This window comes from Lathyrus oleraceus, chromosome 5 (assembly GCF_024323335.1).
Source record: "Lathyrus oleraceus cultivar Zhongwan6 chromosome 5, CAAS_Psat_ZW6_1.0, whole genome shotgun sequence".
NCBI lineage: Eukaryota > Viridiplantae > Streptophyta > Magnoliopsida > Fabales > Fabaceae > Lathyrus > Lathyrus oleraceus.
In genome coordinates this window covers 560,180,481-560,197,268 of record NC_066583.1, presented here as the reverse complement: position 1 = coordinate 560,197,268, position 16,788 = coordinate 560,180,481, and the positions used below count along the sequence as shown (strand labels likewise).

Sequence of the window (16,788 nt, the reverse complement as noted above, 5' to 3'; positions counted from 1 at the left end):
CATTTGATGCTGTAAAATCGTGCTCCCAGTGCCAAATGTCGTAAGCCTTGTGAAAGTGCATAATTTTCCCTCTTAAAGGTATCAGAATGGACCAAAACGCGTCAGAAAAACAGCCTAGAAAAGTGTCAATCACGCGCGTGATACCCTGCTTGTGCGTGCGATGCAGCTTTTAATGCGATATTGCATGTGCGATGATGGATGTGATTATTTTTGCACACTTAGCCATCTTTCCCTCATTCTTTGGTCATTCCTTCTCATATTTGCTTAACTTTCACTTGTTTTGCTCTGATTCTTAGACTAAATATATGCAATGATGGACTGTCATCACAATCCCAAACTTGAATCATTGCTTGTCCTCAAGTAACTCTTTTGTAACTGCACATTTCAACAGACAAAAAGTCACACAATAACAATCAAACATCACAAAATTAAATTTTTCTTTTACCTGACCATGTTCTAGCTTCCAACTTCTATCCGGCGAATTCGAAAAACGTCCTCAACATTGACGAGTACTCAACCTATCTCTCAGCTCACTATAACTCTCTCAGTGGATAGGGTGCTCACTCAATCAACATGAAAAATCAATTAAACTTAGCTTGATTAGCTCTAATTTTTTTTATCAAAGAGATCACAACACACACATTAGAGGGCTTTCGAGGTTGTAACTTGGCTTATGGTAGGGTGTGTTATATTTAGGAAAGTTAGGTTAAACCTTTGGAGTTAGATTCCTAGTTCTCCTTCATTCATCATAACAATTTGTTAGTACTAGAGATTTGTGATCCTTCTTACAATGTCATTCTTTTTCTTTTCTCCTTCATTCATTTTTTTGAAGAAGTGACTTTTTCAACTTCTTTTTCACAACAATTTTTTAAAATTTTGGATCATATTCTCTAGTACTCCAACCCCAAACTTAAAACGTTGCTCACTTCCAAGAGCAGCCCTAAACTTAACATTTTTCATAAACTCTAAGAATAATATTTCTACCTAACTCCAAATAGAGGGTGGAGAGAAAATATCTTTCAAGTAATATGACTAAGAATTTAAGGCTACGTCACCGAAACAAAGCCTTAGGCTCAAAGTGTTTAGCAAAGGATAGTCCTACTACTAAAAGATGGTTTACAAAGACCCAAAGTTATAAACAAAAAAATTGCCTTAGTGTGTGTTGATCAAACTTGATAACTTAATCACATGGATACACTCACAAAGAAATAAAAGTGAATAATGGAAATATTTGGCTCAAACCTTACCAGATGAGGTATCTGTAGATTTAGTACAAGTTCGTTAATTTTTTTCTCATCCTTCACCTTCAATTTGCTAGTTGTTATTTTGATGATCAAGTCTCTTTTGGATCATTTGATCCATGCTAAAGTTAGAACTTGCAATCTGGAAAAAAACATAAACAACTATAAACAAATTTATTAAGAACAATATAGGTCTTCATGACAAGGTTATTCTTGAGTAGCTAGTTTCTCTATAGGATGGTCTTGAATAGAAATATAATTAATTATGCAAAACAAAAACTGATAAAAAAATGATGGGTTACCTCCCATCCAACGCTTCTTTTACGTTAATAGCTCAATGCTCAGTGCTCAAAACACATCAGGCGCAAGGGATACCCTCACGCTAGTAAAAACTCATTTTTTTCATCTTCTTGGGCACTTCATTACCTTTCTCTTTCGATTGATATCATGTATTAAGATCCTCCACATGTGGTGTCCATTGATATGCATGACACATCACCTTCTCCTTATTAAATTTCAAAATTAACTCACCGGTCTCCACATCTATTTTTGTCTTCTGATTGCCAAGAATGGGCGCCCGAGAATCACCGACTCTTCCGAATAATTTTCCATGTCGATTACCACAAAGTCTACATGGAAGGTTAAATCATATACATTAACTAGAACATCTTGTACAACACCAAGCGGACGAGTCACATATAAGTCGACCAAAGTTAGTGTGATGTTGCTCGATACAATGTCGCCTATCTCCAATTCCTTAAATTTGCTCAGTGGAATTACATTGATGCTTGATCCTAAGTCACATAAATCATTTGGGATTTTTACCCCCAATGGTGCAAGTAATTTTGAACTCTCCTGGATCATTCATCTTTGATGGAACTTCCGACGATTCTCCCACCTCCTCTTTTTCAGCCATGTTGACCTGTTCTTGAGTCAACTTCTGCTTTCCACCTTTAAGTAATACCTGCATAAACTTAGCAAACTTGGGAATTAATTCTAAAATTTCATGAAAAGAAAGACTTGCCTGAAGTTGTTTCAACATTTCTTTAAATCTCTCAAACAAATTATTGCCTCATCCTCTTGTACCAGTTTCTTCTTAATAATGGGATATGGGAGTTTTATATAATCTGGTAATGGTGGATTTGGTTCATTCAAAATTTGATCTTTTGTTATTTTCCAAGGAGATTTTTTATCAATGAAGTAATCAAGGGTGAATCCTCTTTCCTTTTTGTCACCTTGGTTTCCACTCTCCTCCTTTTCAATTTCAACTTTCTTTTCCTCAATTTTATCATTTTCAATTTTTTCCACTTCCTCCTTTCTAGTATCCAACCCAAAATCCGTCTCCACAACCTTACATGTTTCATTCTTGGGATTATCAACGGTATTACCGGTGAATCCTCCACTTGAGCTAGGCAAAGTTGCTATTTGTCTAGATAATTGACCAATCTGAGTCTCTAATTTCTTAATTAAGGCTTCATGGTTTCTAGCCAAAATTTCATGATTCTAATTAACCTGCTACAAACCACTTTGAGTGTCCTTGAAGAAATTTTGTAAAGTCTCTTCCAACTGTGAATACTTCCTTTGGAAGTTGGAAGCTTGTTGGTTTTGTTGCATAGCTTGATTACCACTTTGGTTTTGGTTGTTGCTCCAACAAAAATTCGGATGATCCTTCCATCCTAGATTGTAGGTATTGGAATATCAATTATTCTTCTGAAAATTTGAAAGTCGGGCCTCTTCACTTACCCCTTCCAAAGAACACCTTCCGTTTTCGTGTCCTTCTCCAAAAAAGTCACACTTAAGTGATTGACCTGGCTCACGTTAGCTTTCTTTAAGCAGCCTCCAGCTAGCTGTTTATTTAAGATTTCAATTTGAGCTAATAATGCAATATGAGTGTCAAGAGGTAACATACCTTTAGGTGTGCCACTAGTTTCAAGCTTAACCGATCTTTCACTTTTAGTAAGGTACTCATTCATACACATCTTCTCAATAAGGTCATTTACCTATGGTTTGGTCATTTGTCTAATCGTGCCTCCCGCGGAAGCATCTAGCAACATATGTGTATGACTCTTTAGGCCTTTAATGAAATTTTTTCATTTGTTCCATATTGTTCAAATTATGATCGGGGAATCTGTGTAGTAGTAAATTGAATCTCTCCCAAGAATCATACAGTGACTTCGTGACTTGTTGCTCGAAATTGACAATCCAACTCTCCTCTCAGTAAACTAGCTGGTGGTGAAAAATATTTCCAAGAACTTATCCTCTAGCTCTTTCCATGTTCGAATGGTTCCATTTGGAAGATATAGTAACCAATAGTTTTCCCTTCCAATGAGGGATAAACCAAACAATTGTAACTTTACTTGGTCGTCAGTGGCATCATCAGGTTTGCACATCGAAGTGGTTTCGTAGAAGCGTGCAAGATGAGCCCATGGATCTCTGATAGAGTTCTTGTCGAACGGACGGTCTCTTAGACTTGAAAGCACATAATTCGTAATATGAAAGTTAATAGGGTCTACCGATACAAACCCTCTAGAAACCCGTCCTTTATCATCCCGTTTACAATAATCCCCCATAGTGAGGGGTGTTGGTGCTGCCATGCTATCTTCCTCTTCAGGATCCGAAGAAAGTATTGGTGGGTCTACTTCTGGTTGATCCACTTCATCCAGACTCGCTTCTCTATCGGCTTTTCTTAAAGCACGTGTAGTTTTTTCAATCTCTGAATCAAATGGTAGTAATGATGATCCTGAACTGCGCATACATAAACAGAAAATACATCAATAGCACTAAGATAAATAAGAAAATAAATAAAAAGCAATAAAAACTAAGAAAAATAAAATGCGTTGTACAAAGGATTGAACTTCAATGGCTTCCAATTCTCTCAAAATCACCCTTTGGTGCTGTAAAATCGTGCTCCTAGTGCCAAATTTCGTAACCCTTGTGAAAGTGCATAAATTTCCCTCTTAAAGGTGTTAGAATAGTCCAGAACACGTCAGAAAAAAGGCCCAGAAAAGTGTCCATCGCACGCGTGATACCCTACATCGCTCTTACGGTGTAACTTTTAATGGCCTATCGCGTGCGCGATGGTGGATGTGATTATTTTTAAAGCTTCACTTTTTTTTGCTTCTTTTTCAATCAAATTTTCAGTAAGTCCACAATTTGCACACTTAGCTATTTTCCCCTTATTCTTTAGTCATTCTTTAGTCATTCCTTCTCATATTTTCTCGACTTTCACTTGTTTTGCTATGATCCTTCAACTTAATATATGTAATGATGGATTGTCATCAGTACACCACCTTCTTGCTTATCATGCCTACCCTGCTATGACATGTTTTACCCAACCTATTTTTCTTCCTTAGAAAGAAATACTTGCATGTTTTTCACATGGCCCTATCCGTCCTTCCTCATTAAGAACATTACCCCTTCAACTAGTAAGTTAACCCTTTCTTCACCATGAACTATTTGCAGTTGGTTGTGCCATCTACCCAGACCATCCTTTGCCTGACACGCCTCTGTTTGTATAGTGAGGCTTGTTGTTCAGGGTTTTTCTATGGCTTGGTTTCTGCATGCTGAATCATGGTTTTCCAATTCTTTTTACGTGTACCGGAAAAGTCCAATCACATGTTTTCGTACTTTTTATAGATAATTCAGGGATTTTTGTATTGATTGTTTGTGAAATAAGTTAACAAGTGTCGACATATTTAAAGAAAATCTGGCACTTATCAACTCTCTCCAATTTATCTTTTTGTTTGCCCTTAAACAAAATTAATCAGATGGTTCAAAAAAAATTGAATGCATGTTTCTTTTGACAAGGTTGACTGACTTAGGTCAAGAGTTTGAAATTGTTTTTTGGCATGATATTCTTTTAAATGCAACTTCATAATTAATATCATGGCTATCCATAAACAATAGCATATAGATAAATATTTTGTTTGACCAAAGTAATATTTTTAAAAGATGTCTAGATAAATAGTTAATCATTCACCAGAATCATGATCTCAGTGAGTATCTCTCAATGGTTTGTGTTTCCCTCAAAAAATTAGACAATGCATGTATTATAGTATTACTTTGTATTTCGTCTAAGCATTATCACAAGATATATCATCAGTCTTGGATCACTAAGGTCTTTCTTTCGGTTGTAACATGACTTTGATTACAAAAAATATAGGTTTTTCTTTGGATTCAAAAGCCTAAAGATAAGAGAGCATAAGGTATTTCTTTTCATGAATTTATCTTTTTTTGTTTCCACTTTCTTACAACTATTTTATTTTGGTGCCTTTTTATTTTGGGTTAAATACACTTTTCCCCCTGTAATGTTAGCGAGTTTAGGATTACCCCCCTGTAAAAATAGTTTTTGTAAACCCCCCCTTATGTTATGTAGATTCCTTCGTAGAACCCCCTAATATCCAGGTGGCATGGAATCTAATAAGAGGTCCTACACCTGGCATATTTTTAATTTTGTTAAAGTGATTATGTGTCATTTTACACTTTTTAATTTCAAATTCCCCCTTAGAAAATTAGGGTTCTGAACATAGCAGGGAAGACGAAGACGAAGACAACCTCAGCGAAGACGAAGATGAAGACGAAGATGAAGATGACCGCAGTGAAGACGAAGATGAAGATGAAGACAACCTCAGCGAATACGAAGAAGCGATCCAGCTCAGTGAAGACGAGCTCAGTGAAGTGTCCAAAGTCCGAGGTTAGTAAAAATTTGAAGTTCATCAATGTCGTAGGGTAAAATTTTGAAATCAACAATCTTTGACATGTGGGTATAATATATTGACAGGATTCACAACACTTTAGTGTTACACTCCACCATGGGGGTGAATTTTACAGGGTTTTTGAAGAAGAAATTATATACAGAGGGGGTACGGATACGACAGTTAATGGGATACATGTTTCAAATTGGAACATGGATAACATTGAGAAGTTGTTGAGTAGGTTAGGGTATAAGGCTGATTGTGTTAGGGTATGGGCAAAAGTTTTAGAAATTCAAGATGGTTTTTTTCTGATTAGGAAAGATGATGATGCTGTTGATGATTTTGGTCTATACTTTAGTGCAATGAATGTGAAAGGAGATTTGTATGTTGAACATAGTACTGGGAACATGGACCCTGCTGATAGGGAACCTAAATGTGTGAATGATGATGACCACCCCCCTGATAATGGAATTGTTCGGTTAGATGAGGAGAAGGTAGAGGGGTTAGATGACAGTGAAGATGAAAGAGCTACTGCTTACTTTGATGGTTTTGAAGGAATAGATGTTACTAAGCCTATTAGGGAGGAGTTTGATGGTTTTGAAGGAATAGATGTTACTAAGCCTATTAGGGAGGAGTTTGATGGTTTTGAAGGAATAGATGTTACTAAGCCTATTAGGGAGGAGTTTGATGGTTTTGAAGGAATAGATGTTACTAAGCCTATTAGGGAGGAGCCCAATAACAGTAAGAAGGAGCCCAATAAGAGTATGGATTCAGATGATGTATACTATAGTGATGAGTTGAATAGTTCTGACCCAGATGATTCTTGTGATGAAGAAAGGCCCAAGTATGCTAGGTTTAGGAAAGAGCATCTAAACAAAGACTTTATATTCAAGTGGGGTATGGAATTCAACACACTTGATGACTTTAGGGCAGCTATCCGTGAGTGGTCAGTGCTTAATGGGAGGGAAATTTCTTTTGTGAAAAATGAGGGAGATAGGGTAAGGGTGGTGTGTAAGCATAAATGTGGGTTTTTAGTCTTATGCTCTAAGGTGGGCCACAAGGAGACTTTTGCTATAAAAACACTTGTACATAAGCACACATGTGCTAGGGTTTTGAACAACAAGTCTGCTAGCTCAAAGTGGGTGGCCAAGCATGTGGTAAAGAGGATGCAAACTTCTGATACAGTCAGGATAAGAGACATCATCCAAGATATGAGGCAAACATATTTTGTGGGTATTACTGTTGCAAAAGCATGGAGGGCTAAGCTAATTGCCAAGAAGATAATTGAAGGTGATGCTGATAATCAGTATGCTTCCATATGGAGGTATGCAGAAGAACTAAGAAGGGTAAACCATGGCAACACTGTGAAGATAAATGTAGAAAGACCTAGTCCATCCATACAACCAAGGTTTCGGTCATTTTATTTCTGTTTTGATGGCTGTAAGAAAGGCTTTATTCATGGATGCAGACCATTTGTGGGGGTTGATGGATGTCACTTAAAGACCAAGTATGGTGGACAGTTACTTATTGCTGTAGGCAGGGATGCTAATGATCAATACTTCCCTTTGGCATTTGGTGTGGTTGAAAATGAAACCAAGGAGAGTTGGAGATGGTTTATACAACTACTAAGGGAGGACATTGGTCAGGATAGAAGATATGTATTTATCTCTGATCAACAGAAGGTATGTATTTAACTCTATCTTTCTGTTGCAAATTATTCTATTCTCTAAATGATGTTAATCTATAGAGAAGAAATGTACAGTAGTGAAGGATGAAAGTCCGTGCATACTATATAAAAAAGAAAAAAGAAAAGAAAACTGTAACAATGAACTCAGGAGACCTTTTTGATGACCCATTCTTGAAAACAAGTTTGATAGAGCTATAATTGTATACAGACATTTGTAAAAAGTATAGTAAAAAGTATAGTAAAAAGTAGACAGAATTGTAGACATGTAACATTGAGTTATAACAAGTTTCGATTCTGTTATAATTGTATACAGACATTAGTAACTGATTCTGGTCTGTAATAGAACCTGAGCATCTAACTAAGAGATTCTGTAACAGAATCTAAACATACCAGCTCCTAAAACACACATGCCACAAATCTGCTCTAAAGATTCAGAGGACGTTTGTATTCCCTCATAGTCAATCCAACGTATATCTGAATCATATCAGTTGTAGAGTTAAAGTTGAAGGCAATATGGACCTCAATCATTAACTCTATCTTTCTGTTGCAAATTATTCTATTCTCTAAATGTTGAAAAAATTTCTATTTTGTATCAGGGACTTGTGGCTGTATTTGAAGAATTGTCTGATACTATTGAGCATAGATTATGTCTTAGGCACTTGTATGCTAATTTCAAGAAAAGGTTTGGTGGAGGAGCCCTTATTAGAGATTTAATGATGGGAGCTGCTAAAGCCACATACTATCAGGCATGGGTCCAAAAGATGAATGAATTGAAGAATGCAGATCCCAATGCTTGGACTTGGTTGATGGTTGTTCCTACCAAAAGCTGGTGTAAGCATGCCTTTTCTTTTTACCCTAAATGTGATACATTGATGAATAATATCTCAGAGTCTTTTAATGCTACCATTCTAGCTGCTAGGGACAAACCTATACTCACAATGTGTGAGTGGATAAGAAAATATCTGATGAATAGGTTATCCACCTCTGCAAGTAAACTAGAAAATTGGCCACATAAGGTGATGCCAATACCTAGGAGAAGGTTAGATAATGAGGTGTTGAATAGTGGTCATTGGTTGCCAACATGGTCAATTGCTGAGACTTTTCAGGTTACACATAGTTACAACACACATGAATTTATTGTTGACATTGCTAAAAGGTCATGTAGTTGTAATTTTTGGGAATTAGTAGGAATTCCATGTAGGCATGCTGTAGCTGCTCTGAGTTATAGAAAGCAAAACCCTGATGAATTTGTTGATGCTTGTTACACAAGAGAAAAGTTTGCACTATGTTATGGATTTTCAGTAAGTCCAATCAATGGTCAAGATATGTGGCCAGAAGTTGAGATGGAACCACCTCTACCACCTGCATATAAAAATGGTCCTGGTAGACCTAAGAAGATTAGGATAAGAGAAAGTGGAGAGGATGGTGCAAGGAAGAGAAGATCTGGTGTTGCATATAAGTGCACCAAATGTGATAATTTTGGTCACAATGCTATGACTTGTAAGGCTACCACTCAGGATCCCAATGCACTTAAAAGAAAGGTAATTCATTGTGATATACATTTTGTCTTACATTCTACATTCTGTCTTACATTCTTCATTGTGATATGCATTGTGATGACAAGCATACATTGTGTCTTACATTGTAGAGAAAACCTAAAAAAGGACATGTGCCAACTGCATCTGATATGCCAACTGCAAATGATATGCCAACTGCATCTGATATGCCTGCCCCAACTGCATCTGATATGCCTGCCCCAACTGCAACTGATATGACTGTTCCAACAAATGTGCCTGTTCCAACTGATCCACAGCCTCCAACTGATATGCCTGTTCCAACTATTATGAGTCAAACAGGATCTAGTGTGGCTGCCTCAATCACAAAACAATCCAGAAAAAGGGTTGAAAAAAAACCTATCATCAAAAGAAGGCAAAGTGAGAGGATCAAGTTGAGTTGGTTTAAAAGACCCATAACAGGTGAAGGAATATCTAGTGACAAACCAATTACCCTACCAGAAAATGAAGACATACCCACTTCAAAATGAGGGACTGATTATTATGTTTCTGCTATGTATTTTGTAATCCTTTTGGAAAACTCTTTTGTAATGCCAACTGATCTTTGAAGACATGTATTTTGTAATCCTTTTGTAACAAACATATGCACTTACTGTGATGATCAATTCTAATGTATCAGTTTAACATTATTGGTGTGTATTGTCTATAAAACACAATGGCACTAAACCAGATTTGAACCCTGCAAATATAGATGGGTAGCATGCAAGACTCTAGCAGCCTTTACTGCTTGGTGGCTGGATTCATACATTAGAAATTTGTTTGATTAGAAATATGGTTAATATTTTTGAATGCTCTCTCTTATTTTCCTTCTTTATAAAAAGCATAAAATGAACCGCTGCTTTGTCTGCTTATTGTGCATCTGCTGGAATTCCTTCCATTGTTTTCCTGCCTGCTAATAGAATCTCTATTGCTCAACTGGTTCAGCCGATTGCGAATGGAGCGTTTGTTCTTAGCATTGATACTGATTTTGATGGGTGTATGCAGTTGATTCGTGAAGTAACTGCTGAATTGCCTATTTATTTGGCTAATTCTCTGAACAGTTTGAGGCTTGAAGGACAGAAAACTGCTGCTATTGAGATTTTGCAGCAGTTTGATTGGCAGGTACCTGATTGGGTTATTGTACCTGGTGGGAATCTTGGGAATATTTATGCTTTTTATAAAGGGTTTCAGATGTGTAAAGAGTTAGGTCTTGTGGATAGAATTCCAAGGCTTGTTTGTGCTCAAGCTGCAAATGCAAATCCTTTGTATTTGTATTTTAAGTCGGGTTGGAAAGAGTTTAAGCCAGTTAGGGCACAGACAACTTTTGCATCTGCTATTCAGATTGGGGATCCTGTTTCTATTGATAGAGCTGTTCATGCTTTGAAGAACTGTAATGGTATCGTTGAGGAGGCTACTGAGGAAGAATTGATGGATGCTATGGCTCAGGCTGATTCGACTGGAATGTTTACTTGCCCTCACACTGGTGTTGCTTTGACTGCTTTGTTTAAGCTCAGGAATAGTGGTGTTATTAAGCCTACTGATAGGACTGTTGTTGTGAGCACTGCACATGGGTTGAAGTTTACTCAGTCCAAAATTGATTACCATTCAAAGAATATCAAAGACCTGGCTTGCCAATTTGCCAATCCTCCAATGCAGGTCAAGGCTGATTTTGGATCTGTTATGGATGTTTTGTCCAAGTATTTGCAGAGCAAGGCACCCAAGTATCATTAGGTTGACACTGCTGGTTTTATTATATAGATCAATGCCCCATAAAACAATTTTCCTGCTTCTTATCCTGATGGTTTAAGCTAAATGTTGGTACTATCAAGCAACTATATACAATTTTGTTATTTATAAAGAAAGAACTCGTCTCAAAGGATTACTCTATTAGGTTAGAAAATTCTTGAAGCATTTGCAACTATATACATTATTTCCATGTTACAAAATCTAACTAAAATAGTCCTCCTACAGCATTTGCAGAAATTTCAATTGCACTGTGATTTTGCACCTAGATTAGATCACAGTTAATCCAAACATGTACTTAGAAGCAGAACAAAACAACTTGTTTTCCCTTGACAGAACATTATACTTCACTGGAGCTACTTATCTACAACAATACTCACTCAGATATCTGTGCACTAATCTTACAACAATGACAGACTCATTACATTGCTGAAAAACACTAATGACATAACAATTACATGACAGACTCATTAGACTAACTTAACCATAGCTGCTATCAACATCCATGACAGACCAATTACAAACATTAACCATAAATTTTTCCTCTTTTCCATTGCAATCTTTTTCTTCAGTTTTTCTAACTTGTTAAGCTTTCCGACTCTGCAATCTATCTCCTCAACAATCTCTTTAGCAAATTCAATCAAATAAGCCTTGTTGACTTCACATTGGCGGCATCCGGACGGATTGGTTTCTTTCACTGCAAACTCACTGACCAAATCATCCCACAAAAATAAACCGCACCCATTCTGCAATTTGAGACAAACACCACCAACAATTAATTTCGAAATCAAACTCAAAATAATAAAATGCTTCAAAATTGCTCACCATATAATTCCTGCATTTCCAAAATTTGCGACCGGGGTTTTCAATTGACTTGGAGACGAACAACTTCATGGTTTCATTGCATCCACATCTTGGTAAGCCGTTTCCAACTTCACTCGTGGAAGATGCCTTGCTGCCACCCATAACCCAGATGAAGGGGACACGGACGAAGATGAAGAGAGGGATGGATTTGGGGTAGGGATGGATTTCACGAAGAGAGAGAGGGATGGATTTGGGATAGGGATGGATTTCACGAAGAGAGAGAGGGATGGATTTGGAACCCTAAAATCTAGTTTATGCCATGCTGGAGATTCACATGTGAAAATAAAAAAATTAAAAAGCCACGTCTGAAATAAAAAACCAAGATTCCATGCCACCTGGATATTAGGGGGTTCTATGAAGGAATCTACATAACATAAGGGGGGTATTGAAAAAATAACTTTACAAGGGGGGTAATCCTAAACTCGCTAACATTACAGGGGGGTAAAGTGTATTTAACCCTTTTATTTTTGTATGTTTGAATTTTGATTTTTGACATTGATTTTGACAAAGAATGTTTCTTTCCTTTCATTGCACCAATACTACTACTTGAGTTTTTCTTTTGAAGACCATGCCCTTTTTTTATTTTTCTCCCCAACTTTTGATTTTGAAGTACCCTTGTTTTTTTGTGCTCTCTTATCCTTAAGGTAAAACGGTGGACAATGTTTTTCTTTTAAATCAGCTAAAGTTTGTAACATTTGAAAAGAAAAAATTGTTTTTTTTTCATTTTAAGGCTCAAAGGTATTTGTAAAACGTTTCACACTCTCATAAGGTATACCTTTTTTAGGTCAAGTAGTTTTTTTCTCAAAATCAAACAATTCCTTGATCATATATATCAACTAATAGCAAGAATGATGCAAAATTTTCTTAGTTAGAATGCATGTCTACTATCATTCATGTGTGTAAAACATGAAGTATGCACTCATCTTACTTGGTTTAGGTTTATGATTCATGACTTACATTGACATGCATTCACTAAACAAATAGTAAAGTCATACTTTTGAATTAAGCAACTAATTCATGATCTTGCTATTAATTTAAAGATACTCACACTATTAATAATAATTGAAGCTTTTGGAATGAATAAATTTTTTTATCATGCCTTCATTCTTAATTTTGTCTTTATCCTAAGCTTTGACTTATCTGCATTTAGATTTTTACAAATCATTTGAATCACTTGCGGACAAACACTTCAGACAAAATGTATTCATGTATTTTAATCTTGATCATGTTAATTTTAAATAAATAAAGAAGTAAATGTCACAGGTTTTAGCGAGCTTTAGTCACATCATCCATTCCCTCCGAAAAAATTTGGCTTTTCCTAAGGATATCATCATGTGAAACTGGGGATTTGAATAAAAAAATCTACATCTTAGACCTGAAATTTTTGCTTAGTGACAATAATATTTTACCATACAAACATGTGTAAACTCAAAGATTGAAATGTCAATGAAGTTTTTGCTTAGCGAGTGAATGATCTTGCTTAGTGAAAGTCTTGTAGAATCTCAAAATTTGTTCTATTTACCTATTTTAGAGAAATATAATTTGCATAAAGGAAAATCTACAACTAAAAAGTTGGGTTGCCTCTTAACAAGTGCTTGTTTAACATCATTAGCTCGATGCCTGTGTTAGGGTTCTTTAATATATCTTCTTTTCTTCTTATTATCCCCTCTCATAAATTTGAGATAAGTAGCAAGTTTCTCCAAGGATTTATAACATGGTGTCTTTTTCTACAGTATTTTAGGAATATCTACAAACCTTGAGTGTTGCATTTTGTTCTTGGTTGGAATCAATGGATAAGACAGATTTTGATCAGGTGAATTTTTCAATATTTCCTCATTTTTTCTTTGGTATTTTGTTTCTGCCTTTTCAATTAATTCTTTATCTAACTCTTTTTCTTCAGGTTATTTCCCATTTTCTTCCTTTTTTGTTTCAACATATAAGGACTTCACTTGATATTAAGTGTTGTCATCATCAAACCTAAATAGCTACCCAGTCGAATTGCAACTTTGTTGTCAAATAATTTTTACCATATTAGATCACCTTGACAATACATGCATGCACATAGATCCATATTTCCCCCTTTTTTATTATGACATTGAATCTCTTGGGGAGACGGTAAAAGATAAAACAGATGGATAAATTTTGGAGTGGTTACACTTTCCCTCACATGAGTAGATAATATATTATACTCCCCGTGGGAGTATACTTCTCCCTATGGCATAATAAAAAATGTCGTAAAAAGATACTATAACGCAATTATAAAAATGCAAGCACATAATTCACATAGATAAAGCATGATTTACTAACAAATGGAAATTACTTCTTTATTAAATGATAATTTAAAGTACAGAAAGCAGGAAAATATGGATATTTAAACACACGTAATTGCTAACACTAAACACATAAGTGAGACTACTCATTTTAACTATCATCATTCCCAACTATGGCTTTTCCCCTTGAATTATTTGTGAGGGAAGCAAATTTCTTGGATATCTTATCAACAACAAAATCAGTTTCTTTAGAGATCACGAGGATGGCGTTCATATATCCTTTTTCACTGGAGGATGAATGTTTGTAACTTCTTATTCCTCCATGAAATTATTCTTTAATTCTTCTCGAAAAACTACAAAATTCATCTTGCTGAGGTATGTTGAGTTGATCTAATAGTGAATCGAGTCAACATTTTCTTCTACAAGATCCACTCATGCTCTAGCCAAAATCTTGGTGAATAAAATCCCATAATGTAGCCCAGCTGAGTGATTCTGCTTGCAAAAATACATTTGGTTGAACATTCCTTCTACCTAATTTGTTAGTTGATGTTATGTTAATAACCACATGGGAACTATATCTCTTTTTACCAAAAATTCAAGATTTCCTTGTCTGGGAAGAAGAATTTTAGACATCATAAAGTGTGCAAGCCTCCAATAATTTTTTTAAGAGGAAGTTTCTTCTCCCCATTAGATCTTCGACAAACCCTACTATAACAATATTTGGAATGGACCTCTTGAACTTTGAAAGTCAGTCATAAATGTAGGATACACCATAAAAGGGTAGCTCAAATAGTATTTTAAACTTTATTGTGTCGAGGCTCACTTTAATCCCTTTTACCTGACTTGTGAGAGTCATACATTCAATTTTGATATTTGAGTAGAGATCTCTTACAAGCCTTACAAACATGTGATTAGGGATCTTGGTAAAGAATTCTCCGAGAAATCCTCTGCTAAGTTTCTCATAGGGTCGACATTACCTCATGAATATTGGTTCCATACAGGTTTGTCAAATTACCTTCTAGTTGGATAAATCATTTGAGTTCTTTGAAGAGGGTCATTTCAAGGGAAACTTGATTAAAGATGGATTTCGAGTAGACATACTCTTTGATGGAGCAACAACGAGATGATAGTAATATCAACAAGTGAAGACTCACAATATATATATATATATATATATATATATATATATATATATATATATATATAGAGAGAGAGAGAGAGAGAGAGAGTAAATGATGCAAAAGAATGTTATACGAATACCTATTTATAGTTTTGTTTCTGAATGTTTAAGCGTGTAGAAACTCCACAAACTTGTTAAAGATTCGGACTAGAAAAGATTGGAAGCAAAACTTTCCAAAACACATGTGATAATTGATTATTCAAGGGTAATAATCAATTATATTGGTGTTAATTTTGAAGATTTTGTGTGTTCTTCATTAATGATCTGGTTTGATTTGCTTAGAGGTGAAGATACATTTTGATCTCGCTTGAAAATTGAAATGCATGGAGCATCTAATCGATTATCTGCCTTGATTTCAGCCTCTTTAGTTTTTTGGGCATCGACTTGAGATTTAGCTTTGCCATACTGCTTTTGACACCCCCTTTTTCATTCAGATTGCACCTCTTTCTCCAAAAATGCTTAGAACTTAAATAAATCATTAGTTAAAGTGATTTTAAATGATTGAGCAATTTATAAACCACTTATTTAAAAGGTTAATAAAAGTTTTCTGATTTTCAACCTCTAAAAAGTGTATCGCCTTAAATCCCAATTAGACTTGAGAAAAAAAATCCCTTTTTGAAGGAACAACAAAACAATGTCGTAAATTCTTTGTGAATCGTTTGATCATAGAGTTGGGATAAACTGCGAGGTTGGTAGGTCCATCACAAACTTATCACCTTAACCTAATAAGAGGTTAAATGATCATCACATATCATTGTGAATATTGTGAAGCATCCTCAATAATAGTACTTTTATCATTTATGTTGAAATACATCATCATCGAACATACATAGAGCACAAGAATCATAATCATCAAATGTTATCAGGCATGAATTTCACTTGTATACTCAGACGTATACATCTTGCTTTGCAAAAATATGCATTAATTATTCATTAAAAGCGGAAAACTATCCCTGCAAAAACACATTAGATTTTCACCTTTGGTACACAAATATTTTTGGGTTCTGGTGCATTAGTAAATCCAAGAGGTTTGGTGTTTTTACCTTTATACCTTCTTGGTTTATCATAACAAAAAATGGCTCTTAGTGGCCAATCTTAACAAAACAAACATTTATAAGTAAGGTTATTCAATTTCTTCCTATTTAAGCTTTTACTCTATGATCTACTCGATTTAAAATCTAATCCATTTTTATTCAAGGAAGGTCTTTGATTTGATAAAATCAAACCCATGCTTTCTTTCCTCTTAGTAAATTTACTTAGATTTTCATGTAGATATTTCACTTCCTTTTTTCATTGAGATACAAGTCTCACATTTACTAACTTGGTTTCTAATAGGGTTAATAGTTATTTTCCTATTCCATATGGGCCATATTTGAAAAAAAAACCTTGTAAATTTGAAAACAATGAATTGGCTAAATTAATTCCATAACGGATTAGGCCAATCAATTAATGATCTCCAATAATCTATTGTTCAAGACAGAAATGGAATTTTTTCATATTTTGCCATTACCAATCATTAATAAAATGTCTCAATTGATATTAGACTCAACCTAGTG

At 35.3% G+C, this 16,788-nt stretch overlaps 2 protein-coding genes across 2 annotated transcripts; one reads left to right on the top strand and one right to left on the bottom strand.

Moving 5' to 3' along the window:
• Positions 1 to 10,027: 10,027 nt before the first annotated feature.
• On the top strand, positions 10,028 to 10,919 carry LOC127082067 (threonine synthase, chloroplastic; the record flags this gene model as incomplete). Its single annotated transcript, XM_051022290.1, has 1 exon — positions 10,028 to 10,919. A coding segment is annotated over one exon (879 nt), but the record flags the coding sequence as incomplete, so codon positions are not given.
• Positions 10,920 to 11,388: 469 nt separating this feature from the next.
• LOC127086415 (uncharacterized) lies at positions 11,389 to 11,892 on the bottom strand. Its single transcript, XM_051027175.1, has 2 exons — positions 11,744 to 11,892; positions 11,389 to 11,664 (listed from the first exon to the last, which is right to left on the bottom strand). Exons 1-2 carry the CDS (start codon positions 11,882 to 11,884, stop codon positions 11,389 to 11,391), a joined length of 417 nt encoding a protein of 138 aa, XP_050883132.1. The 5' UTR covers positions 11,885 to 11,892.
• Positions 11,893 to 16,788: the final 4,896 nt, after the last annotated feature.